The 26,395-nt window shown below is 33.9% G+C and overlaps 1 protein-coding gene across 2 annotated transcripts in view; it reads left to right on the top strand.

Annotated features, from left to right (window-relative positions):
- The window catches only part of Vps13a (vacuolar protein sorting 13 homolog A), a 167,531-nt gene that overhangs the window by 117,742 nt on the left and 23,394 nt on the right, over positions 1-26,395 (top strand). The window contains exons 54-69 of one of the 2 annotated variants that reach the window (XM_042665600.1): positions 1,304-1,536; positions 4,532-4,685; positions 5,649-5,795; positions 6,077-6,158; positions 6,945-7,014; positions 7,874-7,979; positions 12,542-12,655; positions 13,930-14,075; positions 14,866-14,947; positions 16,256-16,369; positions 17,681-17,756; positions 17,844-18,007; positions 18,297-18,342; positions 18,446-18,569; positions 20,386-20,497; positions 20,681-23,531. In XM_042665600.1, the coding sequence (XP_042521534.1) occupies positions 1,304-1,536; positions 4,532-4,685; positions 5,649-5,795; positions 6,077-6,158; positions 6,945-7,014; positions 7,874-7,979; positions 12,542-12,655; positions 13,930-14,075; positions 14,866-14,947; positions 16,256-16,369; positions 17,681-17,756; positions 17,844-18,007; positions 18,297-18,342; positions 18,446-18,569; positions 20,386-20,497; positions 20,681-20,701 (1,791 nt within the window). In that variant the 3' untranslated portion in view covers positions 20,702-23,531. Of the gene's footprint in view, positions 1-1,303; positions 1,537-4,531; positions 4,686-5,648; positions 5,796-6,076; positions 6,159-6,944; positions 7,015-7,873; positions 7,980-12,541; positions 12,656-13,929; positions 14,076-14,865; positions 14,948-16,255; positions 16,370-17,680; positions 17,757-17,843; positions 18,008-18,296; positions 18,343-18,445; positions 18,570-20,385; positions 20,498-20,680; positions 23,532-26,395 lie in introns of those variants that run through there. The other variant, XM_042665599.1, reaches the window with a different exon arrangement.

Below are 26,395 nucleotides of genomic sequence, written 5' to 3' on the forward strand. Positions count from 1 at the left end.
GAGCCTGGGTGCTGTCCCTCAGCTCTTCAGCTCAAGGCTAGCGCTCTACCACTTGAGCCACAGAGCCACTTCTGGCTTTTTTCTTTTTGCTTATGTGGTGCTGAGGAATCGAACCCAGGGCCTCAGGCATGCAAGGCAAGTGCTCTACTACTGAGCCACCTTCCCAGCCCAGATCACTTAGTTTTTATCACTGCTTAATTTCTTGTGTAGAATTCATTGCCAGTCTCTTGATGTTGTGAACTTTAGGAGTTTTGTGTAAAAACATCTTTCTTCCAGGTAAAGAATTAGGAGTTTGGAGTTAGTTTCTTTAGAATATTGATTGCGCATGTTTTTCCATTGTCTTCCAATATTGTTAAGGAATCTTGTATAGGTGTTTTTTTTAATTGTATTTAACAAACCTATAATTGGCCAGACTGAGCTTTATAAATTGTTTATTTAACTAGAAAATATATTGTTATTTATTTGATCTGTTGATTAGTACTTTTCTTATTTAGATAAGGGTGACAGTTTGGAGTTTATAAATATGATTCTAAAATTTATTATGAGATACTAGACTATATGTAGTTATATAGTTGTATGTTTTATAAGTAATGCTATGGTTCCTAGATAATAAATTTATGGAAACTTCAGTGTTTAATTTCTGTGGGTTATATTCTGATTTTATTGTAAAGTTTTCTTTATTCACTAGGAATTCTTGTCTATTAATTACTAGAATATGCTATAATTGTTACTGAACTTAGCCATATATTTATATAGAGCTTCCTACATAATTAACCCTGTGATAAGAACGTCAGTACTTTATGAAGCCTGAAACACAGATGTAAGATGTTTCTATCCTTCTGATTCATCTGTCAAAGGAGATATTTATATCAAAGAGAATATGAAACAACTTTTAACACTTAGCACATGTCTGCAAACCTAGAGTGAAATAAAGGAAGTACTTTTTAATCATCCTACAAAAGAAAATTAATTAGATTTCATTAAGATGCTAAAGAAGAGCAAACAATCGACCCATCTTACTGATGGATAACTTCAGAATAATAGTAGCAGTAGCTGACAGCATGTGATTTCAATAATGAAAAATTTCACGTATTGTGCAGTATTAACTCAATTGGTTGTCATTAATCCTATCAAGCAACTAACAATGATTACTTTTAAGTCTCCTATTATTATCTGAATATTAATTCATTTACTTGGCCAACCCAGGCCTATGAAGTAGATCCTATAAATATTCTTATTTTAGAATCTAGACCTGTGTTAGTTGAAACCAAACTCTTAATTTTGGGGGGTTCTTTTCTTTTAGGACATGATGACACCTATAAATCTGGGAGAAAAAACTATTTATTTAGTTTCCTTCTTCGAAGGCTTGCAACGCATTATTTTATTCACTGAAGATCCAAAGGTGTTTAAAGCGACCTATGAAAGTGAGAAAGCTGAGTTAGCAGAGCAAGAGATTGTGTTGGCATTGCAAGATGTTGGGATATCTCTCGTCAACAATTACACAAAGCAAGAAGTCGCCTATATAGGCATTACAAGGTTAGACACAATTCAATCAGTTCTTAATCAGATGATGATTGTTACAAAGGTAAAATGATTTTAGCCTTGTTTGTTGACTGTTCATCAATACAAGTTCAGTTGAGTTTTTTCCTTTTCCCTAAAACTGTAAAAAATAACCAGATTTACAGATCCTTGGTGCTTTTAATCTTGTGCTCCAAAAGTTATATCTATTTAACTCAGAAGAAATATTGAACATATCATAAAATATCTTTTACCATTATGGTGCAGGTAGAATATAGATGTTCCATAAGTAGTTGTTGGCAGATTAAAGACAGTCACTGTCTAATTTTACCTTAGCATCTTAAGATCTAATGTAGTTAGATTGTTAGCCATAGGAGACATCTAATGTAAATGTTCCACCTTGTGAGATATCATCAGTAAAGCTCTTTATCTCTCCATTATGCCCTTATTTTTCCTATTCATAAATACTTAAAATTTCTATATCTAGTATATGCTGTAAATATGGAGAGATGGTATGTGTTTGGCCTAATGTAGAGGACATTTCTTCTAATATGCATATAATTAGAATAATATAGTTTTAACCTTTTACTGAAACTCATAAATGCATATGAAAGGTATATAAATTAAATTTCTATGTAAATTAAAGGTTGCTGACCTCTTATTGAGGGACATAAATGCCATTTCAAAAGAAATGTTAAAACTTTTATTAGAAAGTATTTATTGTGGACTGGGAAGGTGGCTCAGTGGTAGAGCGCTTGCCTTGCATGCATAAGGCCCAAGGTTCAATTCCTCAGTACCACATAAGCAGAAAAAAAAAGCTGGAAGTGGATCTGTGGCTCAAGTGGTAGAGCGCTAGCCTTGAGCTGAAGAGCTGAGGGACAGCACCCAGGCCCAGAGTTCAGGCCCACGACTAGACCCCCCAAAAAAACAAAATAAGTATTTATTGTAACCCCCAAATTTAAGTTATTTTAGTTAATGGGTCTCCTGGATGACAGTGGCACACACTGTAAAGCTCAGATCCTCTGGAGGTCAAAGCAAGAGGTTCAGAGTTTGAGGTCAGCTGGGCAAAGGTAGAAAGACCATATCAAAAATAAGAAAATTAAAAACAAGAGCTTGAGGCATAGCTCAAGAGATAGAGTAGTTGTCTGGCATTCTTGAGGCCCTAGATTAATTCTCTAGTACTGTGCGGATTTTAAGGCTCTTAAAACTATTGTCTGTTATTTTCTATACTAAATGCTGTAAATGCAAAATGAGTCACATGTGGCCTCTGCCTTGCTTTTCCAGTGGGAGTGGCTAGGCAGTTGTGTTTGAATTAGAGCTTTCTGCCTGTTAGGCCAGGTGCTCTGCCACTTGAGCTGTGCCCCCAGTTCTCTCCCTCTACATTAGGCGAATGTTATTAAGAACAATCCAGGCACCATTGGCCCACTCCTGTAATCCTTGCTGCTTTGAAGTCTGAGACTAGAAGATCCAAGTTCAAAGCTAACTCTGGGCCAAAGAATTTCAAAAGAATCAGCAACATGTCATACTGAAAACACAGTTCAAGCGCTAGCCAGGACTAAGAAAACCAAATGAGAGTATAAAGCTATGATTTCAAGACCTGGTACCATCACAGATTTTTATTTAACATTTATTAACAGTAGATAAATTGGGTGATTAAACTTGTAAATAATGAGCTAATTTTAGAAGATAGACATTCTGTAGTGAAATCTGTTAGCATTGCATAATTTCCATTTATAGACTCTTCTTTTTTTTTTTTGGTTAGTCGTGGGGCTTGAATTGTGGGCCTAGGTGCTGTCCCTCAACTCTTCAACTCAAGGCTAGTGCTCTACCACTTGAGCCACAGTGCCACTTTTGGTTTTCTGAGCGGTTTATTGGAGATAAGAGTCTCAGGGACTTTCCTGCCTGGGCTGGCTTTGAACTTCAGTCCTCAGATCTCAGCCTCTTGAGTAGTGAGAATTACAGACGTGAGCCACCGGTGCATAGCTGCCTTTAGCTTTTTTACTCAAGGCTAACATTCTACCACTTGAGCCACATTTCCACTTCCAGATTTTTGTTGGTTATTTGGACTTTTTTGCCCAGTTTGGTTTCAAATTGTGATTCTTACATCTTAGCCTTCTGAGTTGCTAGGATTGTAAGAATAAGCCACCAGTGCCCAGCTTATAATACATTTTCTTTTTTTGGCCATAGGGCTTGAACTCTAGGCCTGGACACTATGGTGAGTGCTGTACAACTTGAGCCACAGTGCCATTTCGAGTTGTCTAGTGGTTTGTTGGAGATAAGAGTCTCATGGACTTTCCTGCCCAGGCTAGCTTTGAACCACATTCCTCAGATCTCAGCGTCCCAAGTAGCTAGTCATCATACATTCTTAACAGAATAGAAATCATATCATGTTTCGAACCTTACAGCGTTTCAATTGTTCCTTACCTCAGAATGATACTCAGACTTAAAATGTCCTACAAGGCTTTACATTATTTAACATCTTAATGCACCTAACATGCTGACCTTGATCTTCACACATTACAGATGTGCTGTTGCTATGGGGTCTTTGCTGAAGGTGGATAATTCCCTGAAATGTTCCTTCTCCCTTGTCTTCTGGGTAACTGTCAGTGTTGCTCACATGCTATCTTCTCCATGAGGCCCCTTTGACCATTGACCATACTGCAGCTCTTCTTCACACATCTCAAGATTTCAGATCCCTGTTTTCTTACCTAAACTTCCTTCTTCCAAAGGCACCATCACCTCTTGAATATTACAATTAAATGACTCATGATTGCTATTATTGTTTCTCATTCCCTAGCCAAAATGAAGACCTGCAGAGATGTTTACTGTTTCTCTAACACCTACAATACTACCTGATTAAGAACTAAATAAGTGTTAGTTGAATGGATTTATGTTTTTTAAATTTGTAGCATGCTTGCCTATTGCAAACTGAGAGTTTTAAAATGTATGCATTAGAAAAGAAAACTGAATATTATTATAAATTAGTACTGTGGTTTTTGTTTTTCCCTATAAGTTCTGATGTGGTTTGGGAGACAAAACCCAAAAAAAAATCAAGGTGGAAACCAATGAGTATAAAACACAATGAGAAATTGGAGAAAGAATTTAAGGAATATTCTGAAACCTCACCTTCAGAAGATAAGATTATTGAGTTGGAACCACATGTTTCGGTAAATTTTTTAGTACTAATACATGGATTTTTCATTTTTATCTTAGAATTGGAATCACTAGTGAGTTTTTAAAGAAAATCTAGCTTTTAATGAAACAATTTTAACATAGTTAACGCATATACTTCATGTAAAATTTTTAAAAGGGGTGGTACTATGTATTAAACTAAATTTTCTGATATGATAACTAGTTGTTAATTACTCATTCAATAGGAACCCAGAGGCTATTTTGTTGTTGTGTTGTCAATTGTGGGGGCTGAACTCTGGTCCTGGGCGCTGTCCCTCAACTCTTCAGCTCAAGGCTAGCGCCCTACCACTTGAGTGGCAGCACCACTTCGAGCTTTTTTCTTTTTGCTTATGTGGTGCTGAGGAATCGAACCCAGGGCCTCATACATGGAGGCAAGCGCTCAACCGCTGAGCCAGCTTCCCAGCAGGCTGTATATTTTATTTAAAACTTTTATTGCTTTATTTTTATTTTTAGTAAAATTTTTAATTTGCATAAAAAGGATACAGCCAAACTATGAAGATCATATAAATAGCCATAAACTTTATAGTTATGAGGTTATAAGATCTAAAAATAAACCATATATGCTATTAACCTACTGGTTTTTTTTTTTTGTTTTTGTTTTTGGTCGGTATGGGGCTTGAACTCTGGGCTTGGGTGCTGTCCCTCAGCTCTTCAGCTCAAGGCGAGTGCTCTACCACTTGAGCTACAGCACCACTTCCGGTTTTCTAGTGGTTTATTGGAGATTGGAGTCTCACGGTCTTTCCTGCCTAGGCTGGCTTTGAACCGCGATCCTCAGATCTGACTCCTGAGTAGCTAGGATTATAGGCATGAGCCACCAGCGCCCGACTTAACCTACTGTTTAAATTAGTATTTTCTTGAAAGATTTTGGTTTAAGTTTCTAACATTTACGGAGGAATTACATTCCATGTTAATTTTTTGTGGGGGTACATATTTTGCAGGTTCGTTTAACACCTAATGGTAATAACATGAAAATTCTGAACCCACATTTGATAGCTCTACGAAGGAATTATCTTCCAGCATTAAAAGTGGAGTATTGCACATCTGCACATCAGTCATCATTTAGAATTCAGATTTATAGAATACAGGTGAGTCTTTTGGAAAATACAGGCAAATATAAGAAAGCAGAGGTAGTCTCATGTCTGACGTAGTATAGTAGAGTCCAAAGAAAAAAGCAAGATGGAAGTCAATATGTGTAAAATACAGTGAAAAGTTGGAGAAGGACTTTTAAGTAAATACTGTTTACTTTGTATTTCATTGTTAGACTAGATTTTGATTCCCTCTACTTATTAAATCCTGTTTTCTAGTTAGGCTATATGATTGATACACTGTAACTGACCTGTTTTGTTTTGTTTTTATTTCTTTTTAGATCCAAAATCAGATTCATGGTGCTATTTTTCCATTTGTGTTTTATCCTATTAAACCTCCAAAGTCTGTCACCATGGATTCAGGTTTGTTTTTATTTTTAGATTAGATTACTACCGAAACAGTTCTTTTAGCTTTTTTTTTAAACAAAAAAAATAGTTAAAACATCTTCAGATTCCATTTCTGTAGGATCATTGGAATATTAAACTACTTTTTGCAAAGGGGTCAGGAAGTACTCAATTGAGTTCAACAAAACTTCATGTAAATACTAAAGAAAAAATTAATTGGAAATATATAACGTTTTAGAAGTACTAGTTTTAAAACCATAGTATATGCAAACCTCTAACTTGAAACTATTATGACCTTGGAATAAAAAATGAACTTCAAATTCAGAATTCCTATAGGAAAATAGATTCTATGTTCTCTACCATTTTCTTCTTCATTTTTCTATTGTCCTCTCTTGTCTATCCCTCTTCCCTCAGTTTTCTTTTGGCCCTCTCTGCCACTCAACTTCATTTCCTTTGCCTCTGTTTTTCATCCAAGAACCCATACTGTGGGCTCTACACTAGAGGATTCTTTTCATTATTTGCTTAGAAGCTTTTTAACCACATGCTGCAGGTCCTTTACCTAGAAATCTGCTGTACCAATCTTCAGAATGCATTTTCAGTTTCATGGATGTTTCTAATGGATACTTAATTTAAAATCATTTAGTTTTAGAAATAATTATTAGAGTGGTAGTACATTATTGAAAAGACAGCCCTGGAGTCAGAAGTAAAGATTGTAATGGACTTTGCAAATGTTATTTTAGTTGATACTCTATATTAAATTGGGCTAAAGCTTCCTGAAAGTAATCATATTTACAACCTATACAGCACCAAAGCCCTTTACAGACGTCAGCATTGTCATGAGATCTGCAGGACATTCCCAGATATCACGCATTAAGTAAGTGTCTTCAGATATTTCTCCTCTGCTCATTTAAAATTGTTGTTTATGTGAATTATTTGCACTCCTTAAAATAAATCTTATATTAAGTTGAAGATTTAAGTATGGATTATTAGATCATAAGATAAAATCTGGTAATTTATATTCTTAGAACTTAGAAGGCTATGGAATAAATATACCTTTATATTTCTTATATATTTGTTTTCTTTTTTTGAGTTAATTGTAATATGTTGTTTTAGAAACCAAGAAAAAGTTTTATTGCATATTCCTTCATTACTCATTCTAAGAAATAGTGTTACAGCAGCATCCATCTGTGTAATGCTCCTGTCTCATTCCTGTCCTCATCACTGTGATCAATAAACTCTTGTCCCTTGCCTTTTCTAATACAGTTATTGTATGTGTATCTGTAACCATTAAGATTTTATAATTACATTTTAGTACCTTTAGCTAGTAGTAGAAAGGGGTTATTCAACAAATTATAAGTACAGTGCATCATTCTTCTCCATCGCTCCCAACTCAAATCCTCCCTCCAATTTTGTTAGTTAGCATTAAGCTTTTTAGTTTTAATTTTTCTAATTTTGTAAAAATTGTTTCAAACTGTACACAAACTCTTAGAATTTACTTGTCTGAAATTTTTACTACAGTAGTTTTGTTGTGTTTCTCTGATTTACTCAAATATATAATATGCTATAATATACCACTTCATCATTTTTTTATCTAACCATTTTCCTATTTTTAGTTTGTTGGTATGATAAGCAAGGTTAATCATGTAATTCAAGTTTCTGATATTTAGCTAATACTTCTAATTTCCTTTTACGCAGTTAGTGATTTTTAAGTAGTTTTCTACTTTGTAATATAGGTACTTCAAAGTATTGATTCAAGAAATGGATCTCAGGTTAGATCTTGGCTTTGTCTATGCTTTAGCAGACCTTATGACAGAAGCTGAAGAAACAGAGATAACAGAGGTAAGATTTACAGTAGTAGCATTTGATGGGAAAACTAAAAAACACTACAAAAGTCTTATCAAACTTTATGGATAAAGTCAGGGCCAACAAATTGTTTAAATTTTCCATGTCTAACTGTTTGATGCTTACTTTACTGACTGTATGGGTTCTAGATTATTTATATGGAAAATAAAAGACCTCAAGTTGGTAGTTCATTAGTTGTGGTATCATAATTTGTCCTCAAAATACTGAGGTTTATTTTTTACTTAGGGTATTTCTCTTTAGGAAATTCTTTTTTCTGTCATGTTCAAATAAATAAAACTTTAAAAAAAGACAGGCAAATATTTTTTTGCTTTCTCAAAATTCATTGAAATACAGTTCTAAAATCCTGTATTTCGCTCATTTAAAATGTAGTAGTTTTTGATACATTCAAAAGTTGTGCAACTATCACTACCATGTAATTACAGAGTGTTTTCCTCATCCCTGAAACAAGTACCTTAAATCTGTACAGCCACTAATACACTTTCCCCCTGTGTAGATTTCTAGTATACATGGAATGGTTTCTCATTTGGTTTGAAGGCTAATGATACTAAGCATTATTTGATATGTTAGTTTGCCATTTATTTTATTTTTTTTTTTTTGGTCGTGGGGCCTGAACTCTGGGCTTGGGCGCTGTCCCTCAGCTCTTCAGCCAAAGGAGAGCGCACTACTGCTTGAGCCACAGCGCCACTTCTGGTTTTCTAGTGGTTTATTGGAGATAAGAATTTCACAGACTTTCCTGCCTGGGCTGGCTTTGAACCGTGATCCTCAGATCTCAGCGTCCTCAGTAGCTAGGATTACAGGCATGAGCCTCAGTAGCTAGGATTACAGGCGCATGGCCAGTTTGCCATTTATATATCTTGCATGTCCATTCAGATCCATGCCTGTTCATAGGTCTTATGGAATTATAAAGCCTTTTGTATTTTTTATACAAGTCTCTTATCAGATATATGGTCTTCAGTTTTTTTTCCTGTCTTATTTGTCATCTTTTCACTTTATGTAGTCTTTTGAAGCACAAATGTTTTCAAAGTCATTCTGTTCTTAAAAAAAAAATTTTTTTTTGATGATACTAGAGTTTGAACCTAGGCAGAGGCGCTACCATAAAGCCAGGTCTCTAGCCCTGATTTTTGCTGGCTGTATTTGAGATAGGGTCTTGCTTCCTGCTTTTTGTCTTGGTGAGTGCCTCCGTCATAATAACAGGTGTATGCCACTTTTGTTCCGCTCTTTGTTGAGGAGTCGGTCTCATGAGCTTTTCTGCTGAAGCTGACCTTAAACCCCAATTGGACCAGCTTCAGCCTTCCAAGTAGAAAGGAATATGGGAATGAGCCACTGGCACTTGCCTATTTTGTTGTTTTTGTTACTTATGCTTTTGTTGTGATTTCTAAGAATCCTTTTCTAAATCCAAGGTCATGAATATCCAGTTTTTGGATCTAAGCCCTGAAGTTTTAGCTCTTACAATCAGGTCTTTGATCCTAATCGTATCCTAATTTATTTTTTCATATGGTGTGGAATATGGGTCCCAACACTCTTCTGCAAGTGAATTTCCACTTGTTCTGGGACCAGTTTTTATAAAAGTTATTGCTCTTCTAGTGAATACTCTTAGCACTTCTGTGGAAAACTGGTTGACTAGACAGACATATTTTTTCCCAGTGATCTGTCTACCTTGTGCTAGAACTGTATTTCTTAATAATCATTGCTTTGTAGTAAATTTTGTAATCTGGGAGGATAAATCTTCCTCCTTTCTCATTTTCAAGATTGTTTTGGCTATACTGAGTCCTTACACTTACATGTGAATTTTAAAATCAGCTTGTGAAATTTTTTGAAGAATTCAGGTGGGTTTCTGATCAGGAATAGCATTGAATCTTTAGACCTGTACATTATTAACAGTATTCTTCCAAATCTTGAGCATGACATTTTTACCCTAATGTAGATCTTTAATTTCTTTTAATAGTATTAATAGTTTTCAGGGTATAGGTTTTATACTTCTTTTGTTAAATTTATTTTCAAGTATTTTATTCTTTTCACAGTATTATTATTGTTCGTTGCTAGGATATATAAAAATACAGTTGGTTTTTCTATGTTGACCATGTAATCTGCAATTTTACTAAGTTCATTTACTAGTTCTCAATGTTGACTTAAATATCCTTTAAGGTTTTTATGTATATTCTTTCATTTGCGTCAGTGTTTGCCATGTACATGTTTTGTTTTTGTTTTGTTTTGCCAGTCAGTCCCGATTTCTCAGGGTCTGGGCACTGTCTCTAAGTCTCTTTTGCTCAAGGCTAGCACTCTGCCACTTGAGCCACAGCACCACTTCCAGCTTTTTCTGTGTATGTGGTACGGAGGGATCGAATCCAGAGCTTCATGCATGCTGGGCAAGCACTCCACCACTAATCCACATTTCTAGCCCTGCCTTGTACACTTTATTACTGTGTTTTTAGGGACATACAGGTTCAGAGTTGTTAGATCTTCGGATGAATTAAGCTTTTTATTACTATTAAATGCCCGTCCTGCTGGGCACTGGTGGATCATGCCTGTAATCCTAGCTACTCAGGAGGCTGAGATCTGAGGATTGTGGTTCAAAGCCAGCCCCAGCAGGAAAGTCCGTGAGTCTCTTATCTCCAATAAACCACTAGAAAACCAGAAGTGGCACTGTGACTCAAGTGGTAGAGCGCTCGCCTTGAGCTGAAGAGCTGAGGGACAGCGCCCAGGCCCAGAGTTCAAGCCCCACGACCAACCAAAAAGAAAAAAAAAAGAATCTCATATAAAGAATCACATTATAAGTACATTAAAAACAATAGCAAGAAAGAGAAAACCACTTGTGTCCCTGTCTTGAGTTTCATTTTGCTTAACATCATCTTATATGGTCATATCTACATAATTTTTTACCTTTTCTGCTTGTTCTAGAAATGTACTAGTTATTGCAAATAAGGAAAACCAAGATACACTTACTTTTCTATTGCATTTTTTTAGTATTCTTGCAACCCAACATTACATTATTTTATCAGCTCTACTTCTAACATAGCTGTACTATTCACATGGGTTTTTTTTGTGGGGTGGGGTGGAGGAAGTGTTATTCCCAAATACAGTGAATTGTATGTTTTATGTTTGTGTAACAGTCTATCTTGTAGAAAATTCCATGTGCTCTTCAGAAACATATAATTCTGCTGTTGTTAGGTTAGATATCTGTTATGTCTATTTGGTTTTTAAATCAGTTATAAGAAGAACCTTTCTCACTTACTTGCAACCTGAGAAACTTACATTGATGTTTTGTAATAGTATATGTATGCTAGTAAAAAGTTACCAGATTTTGTTTGAGAATGTATTGTCACCTTCATTTTGAGAAGTAGTTATGATGTGGTATAGGATTCTTGGTTGATAATTTTTTTATTTAGCACAGTGAGTGTCTCCCACTTTCTTTCCCTTTTATTTCTCCCAAAAAGTCAGCCTTATTCTTATTGCACTTGTATTTAATAAGTCATTTTTCTTTCTGCTTTCAGTATTTTTCTCCTTATATCTATATAACTTTCAGTATTTTTAATAAGATGTTGAATTTCCTGTTAAAGCCCTTGGAAGTTAGTTTATTGAGCTCTGTGGATATGTTACTGTTTTTCAATAAACTTAGAAAATTAAGTATTTTTTTCCTCTTCTAGTAATTTAAATATTATCTAAACACAATATATTTAGTGTACTCCCACATTTCTCTGTGATTCAGTGTTCATTTTTTTCCTCTGTGATTTGATTGCATGTTCTCTATATATATGTCTTCAAGTTCTTGGACCATTTCTTAAACCATTGAACTTAGGTCTGTGAATTTTTGGAAGAGAAGTACTAATGAGTATCACAACTACTAGCCACTTCTTGGGAAATTATTTTCAGTTTCTTTCACCTTTTATAATAGTTGTATTATTGTCTTCTCTAGATTGGATTAAGGAAGTTACCAGAATGCTATAAGTAATTATACACAATTCAGCTACATTCTCTCTCTCTCTCTCTCTCTCACACACACACACACGCATGCATGCACATACATAGGTTAAGAATATCATAGAGGGGTAAACTCAGAAGTGGCACTGTGGCTCAAAGTGGTAGAGCATTAGTCTTGAGTGAAAAAGCTCAGGCACAGAATCCAGAACCTGGGTTCAAGGCCCATGACCAACACAAAAAAAAACACTATTGTAAAGGAACTTGTTTAAAGTATACTGTAAGCATCTATGGAATTATCATAATAAACCTCTCTTATATTACTATGTATACTAACTGGTTTTTTTTAAAGTATTTGATAAAACAGATTAGTGGGCCTTTTGAAGTAAGATTTATAGTCACATGAAGAAAAAATTGATGCCATTTAATGGAAACTTCTCAGTTTGTGAATGGCAGGAAAAGTGTTCTTAATGGTAAAATGGTTAATTTCTCTTCCGAAGCAGTAACTTCCAATGATGAGCAATATTTACTCTTGCTATGACAGGAGGTTTTTTTGCAGTGTGTGAGCTACTGTCATGCAGACATATCCTTTCAAGTTCCAATATTTTATGTTTCTTTCATAGGTTGATCTTTTTCACAAAGATATAGAGGGTTTTAAAGAAGAATATGAAACTGTCTCAATGGTAGATAAATCACAAGTCAGCCTCTATGAATATTTTCATATATCTCCTATAAAGGTAGGGAAAATATTTTATTGTCTCTTACAGTAACAAATTGATTTTATCTTTTAAATTATGTTTTATAATGGCATAGAAACATCTATAATTTTACTATTACAAATACTAAATAACAAAGGAATGGTCTTTAAATTTTTTGCTTGAAATAATTTTTTAGCATGTAGAAATTACAGTGAAGTGGTTGGGAAGGTGGCTCAGTGATAGAGTGCTTGCCTTGCATGCATGAGGCCCTGGGTTCGATTCCTCAGCACCACATAAGCAAAAAGAAAAAAGACAGAAGTGGCGCTGTGGCTCAAGTGGTAGAGCGCTAGCCTTGAGCTGAAGAGCTGAGGGACAGCGCCCAGGCCCAGCGTTCAGGCCCCATGACCGGACCGCCCCCCCCCCCCCAAAAAAAAAAAAAGAAATTACAGTGAAGAACCATGTGGATACATGTTTTTTTTTTTCATATCTTTATTGTCCTTTAACTTACTGCAGAATGAAGTTCTTTTGCTATCCTTCAAAAATGGTAGGCCCATTACAGACCTTGGGTTATTACAAACCTAGGTTTTTTTCCTCCTTTTTTTTTAATATATTTTTTATTGTAAAGATACTGTACCAAGGAGTTACAGTTACATGAGAAAGATAATCCATATGTGTTTTTATGTTTATATTTTGACCTAACATTTTACCTTAATTTTCTGGAAAGCTATAACAGTTTTCAATTTTTCATGTATCGTGTTTATACATGATTAGCTTTTCATTAATTTCTAAAATGAACTTGATTTAAGAGTTAATGGATGGAATTTAAGACTTTACCACAATTTCTATAAGTTACTTATAGAATGCTTGAAGAAAATTATTATATACCACATATACAAGATATGTGTGCAATATACACAAAAGTGCTTTTTAACTGGCTTCATCATACAACATCAAGTGATTAGAATACTTTTGGAGATATGTACTTATTTTCAATAGCTTTAACTTGTAGGTTTTCAATTTTATACTAGCAAATACATAAAAATTAATATTTTACTAAGTTTACCAACAAAGTAAGATTGAAGCCAGATTTGATGTATACTTAGTGACATCCTGTTCAAGGACTGAACTTATTATAAGTTGTTAAATTTTAAACAGAACTATATTGATTTTTTAATTTAACTTTTCGATTACTGATCTTTGGCATAATTGAGTTAACTTAGAAATCTTTATGGGGTGGTGAACCTAAAATGAAACTGATTTTTAACTTGAAATTGTCAGTATGAAGAAATTTAAACTATTTTATCTTTCTTTAGTTGCATTTAAGCGTTTCACTGAGTTCGGGTAGAGATGAAGCTAAAGATTCAGAACAACGTGAAGGACTAATTCCAGTTCATTCTTTAAATCTTTTGCTGAAGAGTATTGGTGCCACCCTTACAGATGTTCAGGATGTTGTTTTCAAGTATGTTTAATATGCAGATAGGTAAACAGATGAGCCTGCCTCTATCAAAGATAACCACAGAAAAATGGCTGGTGTATGGCTAATTGGTAAAGTGTCTGACATAGCGACTGTGAGGCCCGCCAGTGGGGTAGACAGACAAATAATAAGGAAAGATCACTTTAGTTAGCATGTCTGAGTATTAGTAACAGTAATGACTCAATCTTGATAAGATTAGGTAACATTCAAATATAATAATAAAGATTTGATAACACCAGCTGAGTGGAATTTCTAATCTTGTTCTCCTCATCAGCAACAGGAAGCGTGGGGCTTCCCAAATTAGCACATCAAGTGTATGCTGTGAAAAGATTTCAAAGTTAGATGACTTTAATTCCTTAGCTTTGGACAGGACCTGCAGAAATGGAACCCTAGCCATTACCTCATTATATTACCCATTTTCTATGTGGCCCATGATAGGAGAGTTAAGAAATAGTTCTAGTGGTCAGTAATTGGGGTCCTATGCATCTCTGAATCTCCTTAAGTATGTCTAAACATTGGTGATTTTTCAGAAGAAAAATTCCACAGATTTCATTAGATTCTTAGAACATTATTGACTAGAGTATGTAGTTATGTGGAAAAATGTACTTAGGTGTAGAGAAAAAAATTAAGAAAATAAAACCATTCAATATTAAACCCCTCAATATTAAAATCATCCTCTTTCCATTCTTCCTTTTATTCATATACACCTGTATATATATGCGTGTGTTTGTATGTAAGATAAATGTATAATACACACATAACTTTTTTTTCCCAGGCTTGCCTTTTTTGAACTCAACTATCAGTTTCATACAACATCTGAACTACAATCTGAAGTAGTAAGACACTATTCAAAGCAGGTTTGTCTACGATTATCTTACAAAGAGGCAATGATATGTGAAACTGATAGTGAAGCCTTCATGTACAGTGTATATATACGATGTATAGTTATCAAGGAAATAAGTAACTATTTTCAATTTTTTACATGGCTTTGTTTTCTCTAAGACTTGGAAACATACTTGAGCTCAACCATCATTTCTGCTTTTTACCTTTGTATTTTTCAGCCATTTGTCCGGTTTGGGTTTGGGGTGTTTTTGTTGGTTTTGGGGTTTGTTTGTTTTTTTCTGGATCAATGTAGATTAGAAATCTTAAAAATCTTAGCTAAGTAAATTCATACCACTTACTTTAAAACACAAGTTCAAAGAAAACTATTAGTAACTGATGGATATGACATTTTTAATATAAAGTTATCAAATCATCCAGATATATTATTTTAAATGACTTACCTCATTTCTAGAAAGTTTCCTGTATCTCCTGAGATAGAATCAAGATTTCTGGTGGGGAATCCCACTTTGGCCTAGGCATCCTTTGTCTCCATCTATGAAAGGGTAGTAGTAATAACAGCTCTCACATACAATGGTGTAATCATACTTTAAAATATTCTAAACCAGACACTGGTGGCTCATACCTGTAATCCTAGCTACTCAGGAGGCTGAGATCTGAGGATCATGGTTCAGAGCCAGCCTGGGCAGGAAAGTCCATGAGACTCTCTTATCTCCAATAAGCCACTAGAAAACCGGAAGTGGCGCTATGGCCCAAGAGGTAGAGTGCTAGCCTTGAGCTGAAGAGCTGAGGGACAGCTCCCAGGCCCAGAGTTCAAACCCCAGAACCAACAACAAAATTCTAGGGCCGTGTGCCAGTGGCTCACACCTGTAATCCTAGCTAATTCAGGAGGCTGAGATCTGAGGATCATGTTTCAAAACCAGCCTGAGCAGAAAAGTCCCCATGAAACTCTTACCTCCACTTAACCACTCAAAAACTGGAAGTGGAGCTGTGGCTCAAAGTGGTAGAGTGTTAGCCTTGAGCAAAAAGAGCTCACGGACAGCACTTAGGCCCTGAGTTCAAGCCCCTCGACTACCACCACCACCAACAAAAGAATAAGGTAGGGTTTTATATAGCATGATGTTGTATTATATCTCTGACACTCCATTGCTTTTTCAAAGTAAGAATGATGATGAATGGACAATATGGATTACATGTTGAAATTGGTAGTAGGATGTTAACTTTAGAAAACTTGAGATGTGTGTGTGTGTATGTGTGTGTGTGTGTGTGTGTGTGAATAATAGTATAGTCATCTAATTGGATTATTGTTCATGTTTCATTTTTAGGCCATTAAGCAGATGTATGTACTCATTCTTGGACTTGATGTTTTGGGAAATCCCTTTGGCTTAATTAGAGAATTTTCAGAAGGTGTAGAAGCATTTTTTTATGAACCTTATCAGGTAAAATACTTGCATTACAGCATATATCAAACTAATACTTTTGAGAAGTCGTTCCTGTTGTTAACATGAGCTAGAACTGTAAATAGGTTTTGAGAGAGGCACACAAAATGATACACTAATTTGTAGCAAATGATGGTAAGAAGAGGGTAAGTGTGGCAGGACATTTTTGCTTTTTTCCTTAAATTGAAATGTCTGATTTTGTTAAGGTATTCTGGAATTTAAGTTTTCCTTTGGAATATAAGTGTTATTACACTTGAGACTATAATAAAAGGAAGATCACTATGTATGGGTACTTTACTTTGCACAGAAGTGTGGAACTTAAAAATAGCCATGCAAGCTCACATTGTGCAAAGTGATCTTAATGACCAATAGGAAAATTACGGATATTCTACATCTCTTAAAACTTTTCAACAAAACTTCAGAATTCTGGGGGGGCGGTGGTGTGTGTGTGTTTGTGTGTGTGTGTGTGTGTTTGCTTGCCAGATGTGAGGCTTGAATTTAGGGCCTGGACACTGTCCTTGAGCTTTTTTGCTCAAGGCTAGCACTCTACCTTGAGCCATAGTACCACTTCCAGCTTTTTATGTATGTGGTACTGAGGAATCGAACCCAGAGCTTTATGCATGCTAGGCAAGCACTCTACCACTGAGCCACCTTCCCAGCCCTGTTTTATTTTTTTTAACTTATCAAGAATAAATTCAGCAGAGCTGGATGCTTATGCCTGTAATCCTAATTACTCTGGAGGCTAAGTTCCATAGGATTGTGATTGAAAGCCAGCCTCATCAGAGATTTGCAAGACTGCATCTCCAAAATAACCAGCAAAAAAAAGAGCTGAAGGCAAGGCTCAAGTAGTAGAGCATGTTCATGGCCTAGAGCAAACCAGAGAACTATTAAAATAATAATAACAATAGTAGTAATAATAATAGAAAGTCTTAAAATGTCCTTATTTTCTTCTCATTATATAATTTAAAGAAGCATCTTTTTTTAAGTTTGGGACTACTTCCCAGCATTTTATCTTAGACACTTTTGAGTATTGTGAAATTATCCCTGAGAGTTCCTTTTAATGTGAGAATTTTAACTGGCATCACATCCTCTAGAAGATCTTTATTCTTTTCATTATTCCCTCTCATTATATCAATAACCCCAACTTTCAAGATAAACATAAGTAAGAGCTGTGGCTCAAAATGGTAAAGCACTAGCTTTGAACAAAAGAGTTCAGGGACAGTGCTTAGGCCCTGAGTTCAAGCCCTGCCTCTGATGAGAAAAAAAAAAGAAAAAAAGATAAATGTGAACTTTTTTTTTTTTGTGACTTAGGGGGCCATCCAGGGACCTGAGGAGTTTGTGGAGGGAATGGCACTAGGATTTAAGGCGCTAGTTGGTGGAGCTGTTGGTAAGAAGCAGAATGCCAAGTTTTATTATAATTAAATGAGTGACACATTTTATTTGCTTTTACTAAAGATAGTATCATTTTTTCCAGGTGGATTAGCTGGTGCTGCCTCCAAAATCACTAGTGCTATGGCTAAAGGGGTAGCAGCTATGACAATGGATGAAGACTACCAGCAGAAGAGAAGAGAAGCCATGAATAAACAACCAGCTGGTCTTAGAGAAGGCATCACTCGTGGAGGCAAAGGCTTAGTTTCTGTAAGCAGTTGTACAAGACTGTGAACATTTTAGGGGATAGCTTTTAAACCCACGTTCTATGAATAAGGAAAGAGATACAGACCTCTCTCATTGTAAGAGCAATGATGGTGGCATAAATGTTACTTGGGACATACGTTTTTCATACATAGTATGTAGGACAGAACATCTCTACATATGTTTTTCATACATAGTATGTAGGACAGAACATCTCTACATTTTTTAATCTAAACTTGGTTCTTCTAAGCTTCCTATGAAAGTATTATAATTTTCAATTGTGCTTTCCCTACAGGGTTTTGTAAGTGGCATTACAGGAATTGTTACAAAACCAATTAAAGGTAAGTATTACACTAGTTCCTTTGATTTATATTACACAAGTGGATTCTGTTTTCATTCTTGATCTAATAAGCTGAAATTTTATCATATTTTTTTTCTTTGTAGGAGCTCAGAAAGAAGGAGCAGCTGGTTTCTTTAAAGGGGTTGGAAAAGGTTTAGTTGGAGCAGTGGCCAGACCAACTGGAGGCATCATAGACATGGCTAGCAGTACCTTTCAGGGAATCAAAAGGTGTGTGTTCTCAGATGTGCAATGTGGGATGTTTATGCCATGAGCAGTGAACTATGTCTGCTGCTTGGCTTTAGGCACTTAGTATGAACACTGGAATATGGCGTGTGATGCACATGATTTCCTCATTCACTTTAATTCTTTTTAAGTTGTTGCTCTTCTGTCCTTTCAACTTTATAGAGTTCTCCCTTATTTGTCATTCATTCCCAGCAACTGTTCCAGGTATTGATTGGGAAGTTAAGCAAGCTTTTCACTAATCTTTATTTGGAATGCATTACTGCAGTACTCTTTGTCAGTTATAAAATTAGTAAATGACATTCTGTATCCTCTTTTGAGAAATAAAGAATGTCATTTTATATTCCTTGGTTCAAACTCAGATGATCTTTCATCCTATCTTCTTAAAAAGAGGTCATCTTCATTCCCTCTCTCAATTGTGTTTGTTTTTGTGATAATTTAGAATTGACATAAGAGAATATGTCTCCTCTATCTATAACTTTAGTTTCACAAATATGATGTGTTTGCTCATAGTTATGAGAAGCTCAAACATCTGTGAAACATTAAATATACAGAGAGATTTCTACACATATCTTTTGGAATTAATTAACTAAAATCTTATAAGTCTGTACCCAGCTACATTTCTTATACTTTGACATTTTTCCAAAGTATAATCAAGACTAAGAGTTATTTAGGACATTGAACGAAAGAATTGGGCTATAAACATCAAAAGTGGAAATATAAATTAGTGCATAATCTCATTGAGCTATATGAAAGCAATACTGGAACCAATTTAGGTAAGAATATAAATGCAGGAAAAGAAATGATAGTTTTGAAGGATTTTAATGTTATATCATTTGTGAAGCATATGTACTTAATATTAGAAGAAGTAGACTTTTAACACAAAGTTATTAGCCAATAATAAAATTAACCAACTATAATAAATCTGTTCCAATTTTTAATCACATGTGATTCTTAACATTAATAGATTTCATAAGGTAAACTATATAATTATAACAATGGCTAGGAAAGAAATCCTTCTTAAAATTCATTGTCCTTCTGAAATTTTCATAAACAATAATAACAAATGAACTGTTAACAAACTAGAGTAGAAATAACTTCCTTGGCTTGATAAAGAATATCTTTTTCTTTTTTTAGTATTCTAGTACTTAGGGCTTTGTGTTCATGTTTGGCATTTTCCACACAAGGCTGGTCCTTTGCTACTTGAGCCACACCTTCATTTCTGATTTTGCTAATTAATTAAAGATGAGTCTGTCAGATTTGTCTGCCCAAGCTAGATCCTCAGATCTTTGCCTCCTGAGTAGCTAGGACTACAAGGGTCAGACACTGGCTCCCAACAAGATGTCACTTTTCAAAAGAGTTACTGGTTGGTATCTTTGCTTCATGGAGAACTCAAGCTTTCCCTGTGTAGTGAGAAGTGAAATGCAAATGTCTACATTTCCTTCTTTTTATCTTGAACAGGAAGAACATTTATATATATGCATATATATATAAAGAACATCTATATATATCTGGAAGAAGTATAGACTAGGAAAAGAAAAGAAATTGTAATATTAGAATGAGAAATAACATGGCAACATCATTATTTCCTAGTACTCTATTATGTAAAGAACATCCAAGAGCCTCTTAATAAATTTCTTTATACGTCTTCATTTTTTTAGGGAATATACATTATGTTCTAAAAACAAAAATTGACACATGATGTGGTTTTCACATTTTATCTAGCAGACGGTTGTAGCTTCATTTTTAGTGTTTTAACAAGCTTTTGTATAACTTAAAAATCAAGTTATATTTTCTTCTCTAGAGCTACAGAAACTTTTGAAGTGGAGAGTTTACGACCTCCTCGGTTCTTTAATGAAGATGGCGTTATTAGACCTTACAGGTTGAGGGATGGTACTGGAAATCAAATGCTACAGGTAAGTGAAGAAAGATCCTGTAAATTGTAGCTAACTCAGTTTCTTTACACCTGTATAATGTTTGAAATACATATTAGATTAGGCTTTTATATATCTGTGTATTTCCATTTATAAGTTTCTTTTATTTACTTAGGTTTTAAAGTACGTTTATTTACTATAAGACTTTTTTTTTCTTTTTTACAGGCATCAAAAAGTTTGATATGAAAACAGTTAATGCATGACTTTGCAAGTAAAAGCCAACAGTAGATTTTAGTCTTTAAATTTTACAAACCATGTACAGCCATTTCAGTATTCATAAAGGAAAGATTTTGTATTGATAACCTTTTAATAGGAATTTTAATCTGATCTTTTTATCAACTTTCTTGGTTCTGCACTGGATTTGCTAGATTTGTTGAAAACCAATGTGTCTTTTGTATCCTCATAATTGATGGTACATATTTAGTTAGACAATTTTATTTGGATACTTCCTTCAAACCACTACTAGCTTTATCTACAATTAGGCACAAAGATAAAAAGAAAACAAAACTCAGGAGCATGGCCAGTACAGATTATTCATGGGTTCTTACTTATGTCTTTGAAGATGCTCAAATTAGTCTGTATAAAATCTTGGGAAAGTGAAGCCCCAGTGACCTAATGGATAAGGCACTGGCCTCCTAAAATCTTGGGAAATTTAATACATATTTCACATACAAACCATGATCTTTTAATGAGAAAGATTAGGCTTTGAAACAATAGGCAGTTTGAAGTTTGAAAGTAGAATATTTTATCTGTTCAGACAAGTTTCTCACTTAATGAATTAGACTTTTAATCTTCATTATGGGATAATGGAGTAATAATGTACTAGCCTATACCAATGTAAAGTTGTTTCTGTGGTTTAAATGTGGAATTCTCAAACCATTTGTTTGAAACAAGGGTCATTGTGTTGTACTGATATGGAAATACTCGGAAAAAAAAAGTGTCAGTAAATCAAACTTCTCTTACTTGTAATAACCAGGGTAAAGATTTAAAACTTAAATGCCTAAATGCCTTATTTGTTGTATACAGAGAATATAATATTGCATAAAATATACTTTTATAGCTTCCTCTGAGCCTTCTAATTTATTAAAATGTAACCATAATTTACAGTGTTTAGTAAAGTGGTTTTATACTGTGATTTTAAAATGCTTTTAGAACATCAAAAATGCTTTTAGATTGGGATAGAACTGGCAGTTTGTTGAGGTTGTATCTAAAGGATATGCCCTGTAGTCTCTAGGATGACAGCATAGTTTACCATTCTTTGAAACAGAAAAGTTGCAAAACTCAGGTGCGGCAACATTTCTATCCAGTATTGCCTTTCCTTGTTAAAGCATAATTAACATGTTAGTAACATTTTACTACACCCAAAGTTGAAGATTTCCAAATGCTTTTTGAGCAATTTTTAATGAACTTAGGAAGGAAAAAAAGTGAGAACAATTTAGAAGTATACTACCTTATTTGAAAACACACATCTATAACATTTTCAAAATTTATTATTGATCATTTGATTTCAATGGCAAGTATAGTTACTTTGACACCTTTATAAATTGTCTTTGAAGCTCTATGCTCTGGGATCTAAAGAGATTACTTTTTGATTGTGTATATTTAAAGGTGAATGTATTTTTAGTAATCCAGGCTTAGCTAAAAAGAGTTATTTCGATGACTAAAAACCTCATAATCTTTGTTACCCATTGTTTACTTTTAAAAATGATACAGGATTAGCTTGAATACTTGTAGGAATTTATCACATTCCTCAGCATGTTTGCAGTTAACCTTACTACAAGTGGGAGAACTGGGTTGTTTGGTGGTATTGTTGCTTTTCTACCTCCATTAACAAGTACGTTAAAATACATGAATACTGGTACTATGGAAAATAATTACACATGTAACCTTCATTTAAAATCTCATCTACCTCAGTTTCATGTAATAATTAATGATTTCATCTAGGTTTAAATGATGGTGTCTTAGAGAAAAGGCCTTGTACTTAACAAATGTTTCTTTTCATTTTCTGGTGTTAGGTGTTCAATAAGTTAGATACTGCTTTCCAATGTTTCCCTTTTCATTTTCTAAAGAATAGTAAAATATAGTCTTTCTGGTATAACTTTATCTAGAAGTCATCATATTATAACAATAGTAATAGTAGTTCTAGTAATCAATTTAAGTGGCTTACTAGAGAAAAATGTATTGTCATTAAACACTGTATTGAGATCATAAAAGCATTTTATCATATTGAGTATATATAAACCAGTAGACATTAGTCTTAGTCTGTTAAGTTGTGAAATATATCCATATTACAGCCTGAGTCAGCTAGAAATTGCTTTGAGATTATTATAATTTCTTGAACATTTCATACTTTTACATGTTATCCAAGCAGTTTTCCATACTTAACTAATCTTTATGCTTCTTTTTTCCTTTACCATGCTTACAGAAAATTCAGGTCTACAGGGAATGGATTATGACTCACAGTAGCAGTAGTAGTGATGATGATGATGATGATGATGATGTTGTTGTTGATGATTAGTCAGATCTAAACTTAAAAATCATACGTTCTTTATCATTTACTAGAATGCTTTGTATGACTGCTATCATAATGTCCATATGTCCATTTTAGGAAGTAAACAATTTTCCTTTTAAAATGTTATGAACATCATGATAAAGCAAAATAATTGCATTATTGAGGCACAGAAAAAAATGTATTTTGCATCCAAACTAAGGCATACTATATATTATAGATTGCTTTTATATATTTCATAGTTTCATATTACAGTTTGACTTTAAGATTTAAAGTTAGGCTAAGTATAATTTTTAGTGTTTACTAGTTTCATTTTAAATTATCTCATTTGCTAATAAAATGCCTTTTATTAGGATTGTTCCCTGTAAATTTTCTGGGCCATAATGTAACACCATTGTATAAAGTGGGAGCAGTGGATATTAATAGTCACTCAATGTTTCAGATTTATTTTGCACTTTGAAGGTATTTTGTCAAATTTCTTTTAAAAATAAACTTATGTGACTTAAAGTGGTGTGAATTTATTATTCAATTCATATAAGTTGAGCTATTAGTATTAAAAATTCTGATTTGTCATTACAGATTGGATGGTAAAATAGTTCTTAGTCTGAGAACTTAAGGAAAGGCATCTCTTATTTATTTGGTTCATTTTATAGTATAAATATGTGTGTATATATTATATAGTGGATAGTTTGTATATGTGTATATATTACATATAATGTATAGTGTGTGTGTGTGTATTATATAATGTATAGTGTGTATATGTAATATAAAGATAAAATATAGAGTGCCTGTGTGTGTGTGTGTGTGTGCATACATGTGCAGACCTGGAGCTTGAACTCAGAAGGCTGGGTGCTATTCTTGAGCTTTTCTATTCAAGCTTAGTACTCTACCACATGAGCCACAGCTCCATTTTTCTTCTTTTTTGGTGATCAGTTGGAGATATGAGTCTCATAGATTTTTCTGCCTGGGCTGATTTTGAACTGTGATTCTCAGATCTCAAGCCTCCTAAATAGTTTGAATTATAAATGTGAGCTACCAGAGCCTGGCTATAGTACACTTATAAAAACAATAAACAAAAAGTTGGCTCTTAAAGGCATTAGATTAACTAGTTAATTTACATGCTCATACTATATCCCTATTGTAAGATGTTACAAATTAATTTCAAGATAGTAGGAAAATTTATATAATCATTTTGTGTATTTTCTAATTGACCAAGAGAAATGTTATGTGTATCTGTGGGAAATTCGTAAGTCTGTTCTATGTTTTTTTGTAGTGAAGGGTTTTATTTTGTTCCTTTTAATTTCACTGGGTGTAGTGCAACACACCTACTGTCACAGCCTTTGGTAAGCTTGGGCAAGAGAAAATGGAGGTCAGGGACTTGGACCAAGTTGGGAGTTTGGGGCTAGCCAGTGCCATAGTGAGACCCTGTCTGGAAAAGCCAAAAAAAATTTCCCCCAACATATATAACCTATTGTGTCCTATATCCCAAGTATAATAGATGTGCTAAGAACAAATAGCAACAAAATCTAAAATGTGAAGGATTACTAGTAGTTATAGTCTTTAAGCCCTATGCTTTTGGGTCAACAAAAGAATATTTCCTTTGACTTATGGTAAGCACTTTACTTAAATTGAATGAGTTTATATAAAGTAGAAGATAATTGCTTATTGATTAACTTTTGGTTTGAGTCAATCCACAATTTCTCAGTTTTTTTAGGCTTATCAAATTTTTATTAATCTTCATCTCTATGTTCTTGGAGAATGACTTCTTCTAGATTTTAATATTTTGAACTTAAAATGAAAGTAAAAAAGAGTAAACAGTTCTGAAATTTCTCCCTAGAATTCATTCAAATTGAAATGAAATAAAAGGCTGGGCTTTCATGATGTTGAAATCTGAGGATCTCTGTTTCCAAGTCAGCAGGGGCAGACAAATCTGAGAGATAAAAATTTATCTTCAGTTAATCAGACAAAAAAGCCAGAAATGGAGATATGGCTCAAGTAAAATGACAGCCTTGAGTGAAAAAACAAAGAGAGAGCTGGAAGCCCAGCACTCAGTACCAGCACCAACTAAAAAAGTCCAGGGCATGTGTAGGAGGAGTAACAAATATACAGATGTCAAAGAACTTGGTTTAATCACAATAGATAATAGTACTCTTTTGAGAATGTGACGATCCAATTAAAATAGTCACTAATGATAGCAGAAACTCAACTTCTGTTTGTTATGCCCAAAACTTTCTCACTTTGAGGCAAAATCACAGAAACTGCTGCTTCTACTAAAAGAAAGAACACAGACTATTATTATTTATTGTAGATGCCTCAAGAAGGAAGAGCCTAGAAATATCTTTCTTTGCTCCGTACATTTCAATGTTACTAGACCTTTGTTCAAAAAGAAAAGACGAACTTTTGGCTTGCAAGACATTTACTGTTTTCCTGTTAGTGTGTTTTTTATTTCTGTGATACTGGTTTCATATAAATGATCTTTTGTTTCTTAAGAATTTAACTGGAAAAGGTTCAACTTATTTCATCAGTGAGTTGCCATTTTAATGAAAGGAAATAGGATTGCATTTATTTAAAATTTCAACCGTAACAAAATTTAAGACAATATTATAGTAACTAGTAAACTTTACTGTTGTGATTTAGGCTTTCCTTATTCTGTAATTTTTAGTCCCTGTAAGTAACAATTGGGTGTTTTTCTACTGCATCTTCAGGCCTCAGCTTAAAAAAAAAAAAAGATGTCCTTGCATTAATTATTTTAAAGATGTAAATATTAATATATTGAATTTAAATGTTAGATATTTAAATTTTTATGTTAAATATTAACGTTTCAAGAGGCTTAAATGTTAAGTGCCCACACATTGTTAATTTAGATCAAGTAATGATTATGATGGATATGTAAAAAGTACATCATTCTTGTTCATTCTTCTGTCTTCACTCATTAGAGATAAATGAAAATTAATTAAAAGTACATAAAATATTCAACTATTAATTTTAGTGGATGAATAAGTACAAAATATTGAAAGTCATGAATCAAGGGACAAATACATGATTTTAAATCACTATTAATTATAATAATTTATAGTTTTAATAGTTTAATAGATAAGGATTTATGGCTTTGTTTTTGTATGGACATTTCATACCCATGGTTGCGTTAGTAGAAAAATTTATTTAGCAGTTATTCCATATTTCCCCCAAATATCAACTTTAAAACATTATGTAAAACTTTCATTGTCTAAGCAATGAAAAGATAAAAAATTTCTAATAAATTGAATTATATCCTCAGGATCTTAGAGATCCTCAAATATGAAAGCATTCAAAATCTTACAAGTATTATTTGTGTTTAAAAAAAAATCAGAAGCTGGGTGCTGGTGGTTCAC

Source organism: Dipodomys spectabilis, unplaced genomic scaffold (assembly GCF_019054845.1).
Source record: "Dipodomys spectabilis isolate Male_0828 unplaced genomic scaffold, ASM1905484v1 ptg000335l, whole genome shotgun sequence".
Lineage (NCBI taxonomy): Eukaryota > Metazoa > Chordata > Mammalia > Rodentia > Heteromyidae > Dipodomys > Dipodomys spectabilis.